Consider the following 13,145-nt stretch of genomic DNA (forward strand, 5'->3'; position numbering starts at 1 on the left):
CCACCCCCACCTACGCCAACCTACCACCATGCCACTACTACGTCATCACAGTTATCATCCCCAACCTGTCACCTACCACATTCGTCATCCGACCACTATTGTCATCGCTATGGCTACCACTCCGCCACCCACCCTACCCTACCAACTACCATGCTACTATTATCGCCGTCAAGCTACCACCCACTTAACATCCACCCTGTCGACCGACTACCATACCACTGTTGCCATCGTCACAACTATCACCTACCCGCACCACCACTCACCATGTGGGTGGCAGGGGAAGGTTGAGGTTGTGGACCGACGACAGGGTGGGTGGTGGGGTGGCAAGGGTGTAGGTTAGGGGATCGGGGGCGGGCCCACCCCAACCACCCCCATGCCACTATTTTTGCCGTCATAGCTACCACCACCAGAGTGAGTGAAGGACCGGGGGAAATGTAGGTGAAGGGGTGGTGGTGGGGGACCATGGATAGGGGTTGGAGGACTAAGGATGGACATCTCGTCACCACCCACCCACATGGGTGGCGAGGGCAGAGGGGGTGAGTGCTAGCAGGGCCGAGGGCAGGGGTAGGGGGATTGAGGTAAGATAGGGTACCCCGCCAATACCATTACTGTCGTCATCACAGCTGCCACCCCACCCTCCCCCAAATAAAGAGGAGATTTCAATTCTTTTGAAGAATTCTATTTTGATTCCTTCAAAGTCAGATTCTTTTGATGGATTCTAATTCCACCAAATTCCAATATGCGAACCAAATGCTCCCTTAGTTTCATACAAGAGTGGTGAGTCCCTTGTAAAGTAAGGTCTAGAGATGGTAAGATATACACAATTCATACATCTACCTCCAAGAGTAGAAAGATTGTTTCATAAAACCCCAGCAAGAGGATGAAATACAAGATAAAAATGAAAAGCTTCCAAATATGGGAATTGTAAACAAACCGAAGGAACACGAACAGAGAGTCGTTCATGTTCATTCATTTAATTTAACTGAATGAACGACCACGAATGTTGAACGAACGAACACGACTTACAAGCGAACATCACTTGTGAACGAACGAGCTTTTTATGTTCATGTCCGTTTGTTAAGAAAACGAGGATCAGCGAGCTGCTCATCAGCAAAAATAGAAAAGAAACCATTAATCCGACATGCCTTGATGCATGACCCGAATCACCATGTCCTAGGCACAACTGGTCGCTATCCGGACTTGGACAACCAATCGTGCTTCGATCAAGGATCAACGAGCTACTCGTCAGCAAGAATAAAAAGAGAAACCACTGATCCTACGACCAATCGGTTAACAGTCGGCCGCTCTACCACTGAGCTATGGAGGAACAACGGGAGATTCGATCTCATAGAGTTCAATTCCCGTCCTCAACTCTTGTTGGTGTTCGTTTATATTCGCTCGCTAAGATGCTAAACGAACATAAATAAAAAAACACAAATGAACAGAAAATAAAAACCACCTTTACTCATCATCTCATTCCTCTTATAAACTACGAAATAAATTAATCTACCATCGTTAACTATTCTTCACCATCACCAAATATCATAGTAAAAGAAGAAACACGATATGTGTGAATCTAATAAATCGTACCATGTACTTCATAATTGGTGTGTAATGTGACATCATGATTACTTAAAACTTGAAAGATTCTGAAATCTAAAGTAAAATGAAAGTTATTAAAAACTATAATCTATTTTTAATTAATTAACAATATTATTATTAATTTATTTAAATTAATAATCATATTAGTAGTTATATAATATATTTTTATAAACGAACACAAATGAATATAAATAAAAGTTAACAAACGAGCAAAACCCAACGTTCACAAATATAATTGAACGAACAAGCATTTGTTCGTGTTTCGTTCATTTCACTAAACAAACCAAAAAACCTTGTTCATGTTCATTCATTTATCATATAAACATATTTCCCACCAAATAGGTCACGAACGGTTGGTCAAACTTTTAGTTTATTTACAGCCCTAACCAAGCACAATTCATAACCAAAAAAGGTTAAATTACAGTCGGACTTCAACAGCTTAAGCCGAGAACTTACTCAAGTTACCACGATCAACTTGACAAGAAGATAGATTCAACCGATTCAAACCATCTTGCCACTTAACAAGAAGATAGATTCGACCGATTCAAACCATTTTGCAAAACTTTAACGCAACCTGAACAGACATGAATTAAGGTCATATTCGTTAACATCATTTCCCTCTATTCTTTATATTCGGGTTTCATCTTCATTTCTTCTTATAGTTACCCATATTTCAGTTCTTTCCATATCATATCTAATAGAACCCACAAACCGAATATAACAAGAATGATCATATATTCATATCAACTGAAACAGATCATAGAACCCACCTTGCTTGAGTGCAAGATTCTAACAAGAAACAGGAATCTATATCCCAGATGAGAGGATGAAGAAACTTGCAGTCAATTCAAACTAAATTGGAAGATAGAACTCAAAATATGCATTTGCAGCTGCAATCTTGAAATCCCAGATCAAGAAAATGTAAAACTGGTTCTAACTGTGACCAAATGCCACTGAAATCTAGCTTAGTGACCTTCTAAAACCACCCATGTATTCTTTCAGGATGCTAGATTATAAAGAAGTAAGCACCTGATTCTTCTTTCAATGGTTGAAGAACCATAGCATCAGAACAGGATAAATCCCCATTTTCTTGATTCGAAAATGTCAATATCCGGTTACCCCATATGATCAACAATCTATTTCTCTTGATAAAATCAAGAAACTGGCATCTCAAGATGATTAAAGATCTACCATATTGAGTGCTTTGCGCTACGCATACCTGTTTCTCAAAGTCGCAGCCTCATCAAAATTATATTCTTCAGGTTGAAGTGCTCGATCCCATCTCGATAATAGATCTTCAGAACCACAAGATTGTTTTCTGGGAATCGAACCAATGAGTAATCTTACTGGTTGCTGCAAACCCAAAATCTTACCAGTCGAACGAGTGTCAAAACAATCTCAGAATCTAGAATCTATGATCAAACCAATCTCTACCCTCCAAATGTTTTTATGATACAAATCCTCTAAAGTGAAGCATTAATCCTGTATGTCAAGTGTTGCAATCTCAAAACAGAAGTATGCATCAAGTCTTTTAACTGTTGTTACCCATCGGTTCTTATTAGAAATCTCAATAATATAACGGTACACATTTCCAACACTTTCACCACATATTCATCACACATAACGAATCTTATTGAAGTAACTGACAAAATCCTCTTAAAAGCATTACAACCAGCGACCTTCATCCCATCTCGATAAACACCCAATACAGCATATGAATTAGTGAACCTGAAACTACTGATTTAAGCCTCTAATTCACGCAAACAATATGTAAAACATGAAGCTATTCTGATCTGGTCAAAGCTGTAATTGGGTAACCTGTTTTCTGTCATTTATTTACCTACTTGAGGTAAAACTAACAACTGTTTTTCGGATGGACTGAGAGCTCACCTCAGTAGTATGAGTCAGAAACACGCCCACCCACATAGCCATCAGTCACACGATGATTTGAGTAGACAGGAGAATATGACTCCGCACGCATCTGAGAAACAGTGGGATATAATGTAAATAATTGAAAGCAGAATAGGAAATGAAGCAAAACGCACTACAACAAAATTGGCTTTATAGGATACCAAAATTGTCAAAATGTCCTAATAGACTGCTTTATAAGACTTGAATTTATAGGACCAAACATATGTGCGTCCTATGTAAATTTGTTACAATAAGTTGATAGGACGTTTTTAGACGTCCTAACAAGTTTTTTAGGACAACTTCGAAATAAAACGTCTTATTAGTCTTCTTATATGACATTATTTGAAAAGGTGTCTTAAAATGTATGTGTTCATAACACACTTCTGAAAAGTGTCCTATAAAAAAGATAATAAGACACTTTATTTCAAAAATGTCCCATCAAATAGGTCTTAGCATCTTGTTCTAACATCTTTGCACGATATTTTGGCCCTATAACCATAAGTCCTGTAAGGCAGTCTATTATGGCATTTAGACATTTTTTGCATCCTATCAAGCCAATTTTGTTAGTAGTGACAGAAACATTAAACTAGGACAGAGACAATGGAGCGTACTTCTGATCGTGAAGGGATGTAGTCTCGCGACTCACATTCTCTACCATATCTGGAGTACATCTCTTCCGGATGCTCATTGCTTATCTCCACTGATAAATTTGGGATTTGGAGGCCAAGATTCGTATGAGTTGAAAGATAGAAGCAACAAAATCAACATATCAATACAGATTACGATTATAACAATTTTAATACCTCTTCTGTAGCCTACATTGGAGGTATTCTTATCATACAATCCATGAGAATGGCCTGCAGAACTCTGAGTACTTCCATTGTATCCAGAACGGGATCCACGCGCTAGCCTGACAATAGGACCTCACAATAATTAACTCAAAGAAAAATTCAATAAAGATCTTGCAGAATACCCAGCAAACACAAACAAAATCAGTTTTATAGGACGCCCTGGGATTAGTCGGCTCGCATAGCGGGTTGGATATCCAGGTTAATCAAAATCAGTTTTATAGGACACCAGAAATGTCTAAATATGTGAACAGACTATTTTAAAAACACAGAGAGTTTATAGGACCAAACAATTGTGTGTCCTATGTAAATGTGTTACAATAAGTTGATAGGATGCTTTTGGGTGTCCTAACAAGTTTTTTAGAGCAACCGTGAAATAAAGCGTCCTATTAGTCATTTTATATGACATTATTTGAAAAAGTGTCTTATAAAAGATTATTCAGAACACACTTCTCAAAAGAGTCCTATCAAAAAGCTAACAAGACACTTCATCTCAAAAGTGTCGTAAAAACTTGTTAGGATGCCCAAATACGTCCTATGCACAATTGTTTCATCTCAAAAGTGTCCTAAAAACTTGTTAGGATGCCCAAATATGTCCTATGCACAATTGTTTGGTCTTGTAAACTTAAGTCCTATAGAACAATTTATTACAACATTTTGACATTTTTGGCTAAAAACCAATTTTTCCGTAATGAAACGTGACATACCTTGTGGGCTCACTTCCATATATCCTATCATTATACAACAAATCAGAACTATTGGCATAATCAAAACCCGATCTTGATTGCCTCCGGGATGATTCAGTATAACGTGGATGGTGTTCCTCCTAGATGTAACCAGCCGAGCTTGTCAGGCATTGGCAAAGATCATTTGAGAGAAACAAAATGAAGATAAAAAAATTGACTTACAATTGATGAATAAGGTCGCTTTAAGCCAGATGTGGAACTAAAGTTCCGGCTACCGCCATCATTGTATCTTGATGGGTGCTCTATATACACATATCTTCCACCATCATCATCTTCATCGTAAATATGAGAACTTCCCCGGCCAGGAATACGAGAAACGGTCCTTGAAGACTCTTCCACGTATCCAGCTCCACGTGAAGAATAAGAATCTCTATAGACCTGCCTCTCGGTTGAAGAGATGGCCATATTTTGCCTCATGTACTCGGTTTTAAAGCCGTCCCTTTCATAAACTGAAAACCAAGATACGGTTATAATTATTTTACTTATATAGCATCAAAGCATCTCCTACAGATTCTAAAAAATGACGAAATTATAAAGATTCTAAAGTATTTTGGAGAAATTATTGAGAATCTGTTGGAGATGTTCTCATTCGACATGATTACTTTACTGCATACCTGGAGATCTGCGCTTTAAAGATCTGTCTGAAGAAGTATATGGTCTTCTGCTACCAGTTCTATCGGAAACAGAGACTTCATATCCCCGGTCACCTCTAGAATCGAATGACCTTCTACGACCTGCATCATATGGACTACGATCTCGAATGCTTCTTCTACCACGGTCTGAGAACCTATGAGCATCCATGCGGTTCGAACCACCCTCCCAAGAACCCCTGTGACTCCCATAACCATCTGGTCCCACTGAGTAACCTCCTCGTGCATATTTAGCAGATTTGCCTCTCTGACGTGGTCTGGATAGCCTTGCTCGAACTTTCACCTATAGAAATCGAAATTGACTTCCTAAGAATAAATTCATATACAAAAACATGCCAATATCACATAAAACTGTATAAGGAGCTTTCAAATCAGATATTAAGTCTACCAAACTGCTTGGATGGAAACTGTGAAATCCTTTTGTGAAGATTGCATAATAAGATAAATCAAACCATTAAGTCTACAAAACTGCTTGGATGGAAACTGTGAAATCCTTTTGTGAAGATTGCATAATAAGATAAATCAAACCAAACGAGCCCAGTACATCTCAATTCTCACCTCGTGTGGGGTCTTGGGCTGGTTAAGATGTACGCAGACCTGACCTCTACCCGAAAGAGTAGAGCGGCTGTTTCCGTGAAGACCCCCGGATGGTGAAAAATGCGTGAATGGGAGAAATACAGATATGCTAGAATTTAAAAGGCTAGATATAAGTAAACTATAGCAATACAAGAAAGAGAGAAACACAGATATGTGAAAGATTAAAACTTAATGTAACTCAGACGAGCAGGAAAACACCTTCTTGTTTCTGAAAACAAGCTCTGAATCATTAATACCATCAACACAAGATACAGCAGCTTCATGTGTGTTGAAAGTTATAAACCCGAAATCATCCCTTTTAGCAGCAGGCATATTTCGAGCGAGTTCAACCTTCTCGATTTTCCCAAACTGTCGTAGATGATCCTTTATTATGTCCTCCTCCCAAGAAGGAGGCAAACCATCAACGAATACAGTCCTCACCTGGATTTCCAAATTATATTAGGAAGTTTGATGTTAAACCAACGGTATGAACCAACTGTAACTAGGGATCATGAAATAAAAACCAAACAGGCTCAGTATATCCCACCCTGAGGTGGGGTATGGGGGTAGGATGCATGCAGACCTGACCTATACCCCAAAGTCTAAAGAGTAGAGCAGTTGCTCCCTTGACGACCCCCAGCTAGTGAAAAGTGTGTGGAAGGGAGGAAAACAGATACGTTAAAAAATGAAACACTATATAGGAGTAAGCAATAGCAATAAAAGGGATCTTGAAATAGGAGCACTAAAATACAATGTTTTAATAATATATACCTGAGCCATGATCTCATCATCAGGTTCAATAAAGGTGTCAGCAAAAGCAACCCTGGCCGTTCGATCGGTGCCAAATATGACATCCCTTTTCTGCAGGCGTCGGCAAGCTTCCAAGGCATCTGCTCTAGATGGGAAATCCAAGAATGCAAATCCCCGATTCATACCTTCAGTTTTAGCATCTTCAACCAATGTCAGCTCCTCAAACTTGTCTATGCCATACCACACTAGTTTTTCCTTCAACTGAAAAGTTAAAGCTCGGTTATCGTGTTCCATAAGCAAAACGAAGAATGTAATTGGATATCGAGGCAGCGAAACATACCATTTCTTTTGACCATGTCTTGCAAATGTTACCAACAAACAATGTGTCACTATCTTGACTTGGGGCCACTCCGCATTGCTTTCCATTAATCTGAAATTGCGTTATCTATCATTTGCCAATTGCTTTCCAAAGGGTCAATGGCCCAACGGCACTCAGATTACCGGTAGATCCCAACCTCATTGGAGGTATAAGGTTCAAGTCTCACCAAAGGTGAAGAGTGTGTGTGAGTTTTACCGAATATAAATATTACTTCCTCCATCCCAAGATAAATATACAAAATGAAAAAGGTGAATAGTTTAAAAAACGTGTTACTCCACTTTTTTAATAAACTAAATGACAATTGTACCCTTAACAATAGAGGGAGTAATGAATTTCTCCATCTCATAAGTAAGGGTAGAAATGGGAAGTAAGTACTTACTTTTGAAAGTAGACACTTATTTTGGGGCAAACTAAAATAAATATATGGACAATTATCATGGAACATATGGGGTATATAGTTCCAAAAAGAAGTCAATTTACATTGTGTAAAAGAAGTACATCGAAAGAAACATATAAGTAAAAGATGAATACCATTGGACGCTTAAGCTCATTAAGAGCACGCCTCGCCTGCTCAACTGTAGCAAACCGTATGAAAGCAAAGCCCTTATTTTTGTTGGTCATTGGATTCATCAGGAGCCTCACTTCGGTAATGTCGCCCACTTGACTAAAGACTTCCCTAAGATCTTCTTCAGTTGTATCACGGTCCAATCCACCAACAAATACCTCTAATTCTTTCTTTTTTTGCCGTTCTCTAACCACATCATGCCGTTCTTTCTTGTAACTATCTTGATCCAACCCATGTTCATCATAGAAATTCTCCTCACTTAACTCTTCATCCTCAAGTTTCCCTTCATCACGTTCCATCATGTACTCTCCACCAAACCTATCACCTCGGCCTTGTTCAACTCCTTGTGCAGTCCATCCTTCGTCCTCCACCTCATAGGAGGGATTTTTATACTCGATCTCCAGCCTCTCTTGTTTCTCCGCTGCATATTTCTCATCTTCCTTTTCCTCTGATAAACATATCAGCAAAATTACAAGATGAAGAGCACATCTATTATAGAACATGACCAGATAATATTACAGCATGAACATGTAGTAAATACAGATGTTTTCATATGTTAACCATATGTAGAAAATTTATTTCCAAATATCGAACTTGCAGCAAGTAAGGTTCAAGATGTAGATTCAACTTACTCGTCTCTTTTGCACGTAAATAAGGTAATGAATCCTCAAACAATTCTTGGAGTATATGAACATAATGGTGGAGTTATCCAATTTGATCATGTTTCATGAAATTATGACCTGTTGAGTCGATCAATTTATGACCTGATAAACTCAATGGCCACAATTGTTGTGTACGTATGGAATCAGACTCGGTGCAGAAGGGACAGTTTTATGACTTTCATCATTTCATAACTTCCATAATTTGATATGGGATTATTTTTCCATGTTATGAATTTTCAGGGCCATTTACGCCTCGCCTTTCCGTATTGTACACTTACATTTGAGGAAAGTTTCTTGGTATAATCGGCTATTTACGGAAGTTCATAGAAACTTCCATTCTAGCAAATATATCACCATTTTCTGGAACCCAAACTTCAAGCCAGTTCAAAATCTTGTGTAGAAACAAACAGATTACTTGTATAAACAAGACTGATTTGGCCAATCCAAACAGTCTTCTAAAAAGTAAGATTCAACCCCAAACTAAGAACGCATGTTATAAAAGCTCATACTAACCCATTAAAAAAGGTTGTTCTTTAAGAATCAAGGTTGCACAAAGTAAAGTTTCCCAACAACAAAAGTTCACTCACTTCACGTAACTTTACATATTTATAGGATCAGTAATAATCTAATCAAAATACAGGTCCTTTTTCACCTCTTAAACTCAAACAGCCTACTCCAAAACAAGTCCATAATCAAGCATTTAATGGATAAAATACTTAATTTAGATTTAAAAAACTGGCAACATATTCTATTTGAACCGCAATTAACGAAATTGGTAATAAAATTAAAGCCGATGAAGCAAAATTCATCGTTAGGGTTTGAATTAAAAACAATAACCCACAAATACAAATAGGAGTTAATAACATAGATAAAAGGAGCACCAGACGGAGAAAGGTAACGTCTTGAGGAGTCTTCGGCTCGATGAAGGAGTCGTTTCTTGAAAGGCGTCATCGATGGCTGAGGCGGCGGCGGGGGCGGCGGTGACGGTGACAGTGACGGCGACGGCGACGGCGAGTAGTGTTGTTGTTGCATTAATTTGGGTGAATTTTAAGGTTGATTGATGATTATGAGAGAAGGAATTGAAAAAGGGGGGAAATTATTGTTAGTCTTTCCAGTGAATCTAGTGTGGGAAGCATAAGCAATGATGCGCGAGTATTTGAACAGTGTTTCGTTGGGAGAAAGAAAAACCAATGCGCAAGGGAAAGTCGTCTCAAGCGGTCGCTCCTGGTTGACATTGACTATCGCCCTTTTCCTTAAACGACGCCGTTCACCTCTCCCATCCATTTTGAAACACTAATCTCCAACTCTGTTTGTTTTCTCCCTTGAATCAAGGAACATTTTAGTTTTTTAATCAAAAAAATTAATTTTCTGATTAAAAAATTAATTAGAAACTAAAAATGAAAATCATAAAAATGATGTATGTCACCACTAATAATAATAAGCCTCAAATGAAGTGCACTCACAAAAGATTTTTGTTGCGCAATAATCAGATCTGATACAAACAGTTTCTCGTGAAACTTTCGCATCATACGGCTGCGTCCCGAGCTTCCATCGTTGGCCTTGTCATTAAACATCGTCCAACCAAGTTTTCCCTATTTTTTTATTTTTGTAAAAATCATCAAATTATAGAGGTCAACTACGTAATTAACTCTTATATATATATATATATATATATATATATATATAATATCTATACTACATTATAAAGCATTTGACAAAAACTATTAAAAACAATTTTTTATGCATGAAGTACTGTATATTAATGTATATTACTTAAAATTCAAGATTACAAGTAAATTATGCATAAATACAACTTATTAAAGCTCCATATTTGAATTTATGTAACTAACTGCAGATAAACATAATTAAATAGAGGATAAACATCTCATTTTAAAATATAAAAAATCTAAAATATAATTAGAATAATTATCAAGTTCTAACAAAATAATTAATTATTATCTTTATAAGAAAGTTATATTATTAAACCAAATATAAATTACTTCGTTATTGAACCTAAATTAAATTATAATAAAAAAATTGAATTAAAAAATTACATAAAAAATAGGAATTTTAAATAGTTAATATGATATTAATATTGATATATTTTTGTCAAATTTTTATGTATCTCGTTGCATTGCACGAGTACCATTATAGTATATATATATATATATATATATATATAGAGGGGAATGATCAACTGCAAACTACCCTCATTTGTGAAAACCTTACAAACCAATCTTATCCATCAATTTTCTTGATTAATGGTCAAGATTAAATATGTTTATATTAGAAAATAAAAAAGAAAATAAAAATAAAAGTTTAATTTTTAATTAAAAAAAAGGCAAAAATGTCAAATTTTAATTTGTATGAATTTGTAAACGAGGTAACAAGATCGTGGATATCCTAATATTAATGAAACAAAATCATTGTTTTAAAATATCTATATATCATTAAAAAGATTTTAACCAAAAATGTTAGAATAATACAAATTATATGTTTGATAAAAATTATCTTCATTTTATGATTAAATATTATAAATAAAATAACATCCACATTAAAAATAGATCCGAGCAAGGAGCAATGAAACTATGTATATCCTAATAAATTATGAAACATAAAAATATACTTTAATCAACAAAAAATTAATGAAACCTTTTGAATACTAAATGAAATATTTTGTTTTCATTAAATGAATAAATGAAACTGTTTCACCATTTATATTATGAACTCACGTGACTTCTTGTCACCTACAATGAAAGATGGACTATTTGACATGTAGTAGTGAATGATATATGAAACTATTTCATTAACGGTTATTGAAGTAGGATTAGACTCTTAATAATTTCTAATCAAACTAATTTTAAAACAATAGATATCCCAATAAACGATGAAACATATAAAGAATGAAACATTTTGAAAATTGAATACTTTATTTTTGTAGGTGAAACTTTTTCATGCATAAAACCTTTTGAAATATTAATAAATTAAATTCATCAGTGAAATTGTGTTCATGGTCACTATTGACCATGACATTCGTTTCATTACTCAAACTACATATATTTTCAATGAAACGAAATCAGATTTCATATTGTAGTGTTTTTACAATTCATATTTTAATAGGTATAATTTGATAAAATAATAAAAACTATTAATGATAAAAAAATTTATATTAAGAAAAATTGATTTACTACCTTCTATATTTAATGTTTCTATTATTACGTTTCCATAATTAAGAATAATTATTACCTTCCAATATTAAGCAGTATACAATCAAATGACCATCATACTCTTACTTATTAAAATTAAAGAAAAAAATGGAATTTTCCTATTGGTCGAAAATGGTTTGCATAGTTTTCATTAACCGGACGGTTTGTAACATAACACGCCTATATATATATATATATATATATATATATATATATATATATATATATAGGGATCATGTGAGACCAAGTGTTTTTCGTGAGACCCATAAAACCAATTCTTAACCATTGGATTAGATCTATAATCTGAACATTTATAATCACAAAATTGTCACGAGACTTTTTAATAATCACAAAATTGTGACTGTGCAACTTTAGACAATTAGATCATTAGCTTATAAAGTTGATCAATGAACATAAATTGGTCTTACGGGTCTCACGAAAAACTCTTGGTCTTACGTGTGTGTATATATATATATATATATATATACACACACACATATGCAAATTCTTTTGTTAACTCAATTTTTAGTGTTAACTTTGTAAACTCATCACAACCATTCATCTTGTGAATCAATGGATGACATTTATGATGGCAATTTTGTAATAACTAATAATATAATACATTATCATCTAAGCTGAACGTATACGAACAAGGGTATTATTGAAAAAAAATTCATAAAAATTGTAACTGTCCATTAATATTCATATGAACATTAATCGATTGACATTGATAAAAGAATCTCCGTCATTATGAATATTAATATACACATGGACATCTCCACCTATATGAACATGGGTACACTTATAAACAATGTGATTATGTTCATTAATATTTGATCAATGTTCACATATGTTCACAAAAGTTCACTTGTATGTTACATATTTTCAAAAATTAACTAGACAATGAACATTCTTACTTACAGAAATATGTTCAGCAGTGATTTCGCGATATTTTTCTCCATATTGTTCATATCACCGGAAACGAAAATAACAGTGCGTTTCAAAAATGTTTACTTGTGATTTGTTCACTCGGATTAACAATTTACCCATTGTATATATTAATATTCACATTTTAAAAAAATGTTTGCTTGTGATTTGTTCACTTAGATTAACAATTTGATCAAGGTTAATTTTATTTAATGATAATACATTGTATAATTTGAATAAGTGATCATAATCCCAACAATCAAACAACTATTAAATAGTAACCACTCATTAGTTAATACATTGTGTAATTTGAATAAGTGATC

The 13,145-nt window shown here is 35.1% G+C and overlaps 1 protein-coding gene across 3 annotated transcripts; it reads right to left on the reverse strand.

The window, feature by feature from the left end:
- Positions 1–1,830: 1,830 nt before the first annotated feature.
- LOC112506766 lies at positions 1,831–9,868 on the reverse strand. 3 transcript variants are annotated; one of them, XR_003068487.1, is made up of 13 exons: positions 9,571–9,868; positions 7,994–8,475; positions 7,424–7,513; positions 7,105–7,344; positions 6,553–6,774; positions 5,722–6,040; positions 5,270–5,556; positions 5,069–5,187; positions 4,317–4,423; positions 4,125–4,213; positions 3,493–3,583; positions 2,822–2,920; positions 1,831–2,176 (listed from the first exon to the last, which is right to left on the reverse strand). XR_003068487.1 is itself a non-coding variant. In XM_025111024.1 (12 exons), the coding sequence occupies exons 1-11, from the start codon at positions 9,719–9,721 to the stop codon at positions 3,494–3,496; spliced, it is 2,196 nt and encodes a 731-aa protein (XP_024966792.1). In that variant the 5' UTR covers positions 9,722–9,868; the 3' UTR covers positions 1,831–2,920; position 3,493. The 3 variants fall into 3 exon arrangements, 2 of the variants coding, with proteins under 2 accessions (XP_024966792.1, XP_024966791.1); XM_025111024.1 differs by having other exon boundaries at positions 1,831–2,920; XM_025111023.1 differs by lacking the exons at positions 1,831–2,176; positions 2,822–2,920 and having other exon boundaries at positions 3,213–3,583; positions 9,571–9,867.
- Between the last annotated feature and the right edge of the window lie 3,277 nt (positions 9,869–13,145).

The sequence above is a fragment of the Cynara cardunculus genome, assembly GCF_001531365.2.
Source record: "Cynara cardunculus var. scolymus isolate 2C chromosome LG 2, CcrdV1, whole genome shotgun sequence".
Classification (NCBI taxonomy): domain Eukaryota; kingdom Viridiplantae; phylum Streptophyta; class Magnoliopsida; order Asterales; family Asteraceae; genus Cynara; species Cynara cardunculus.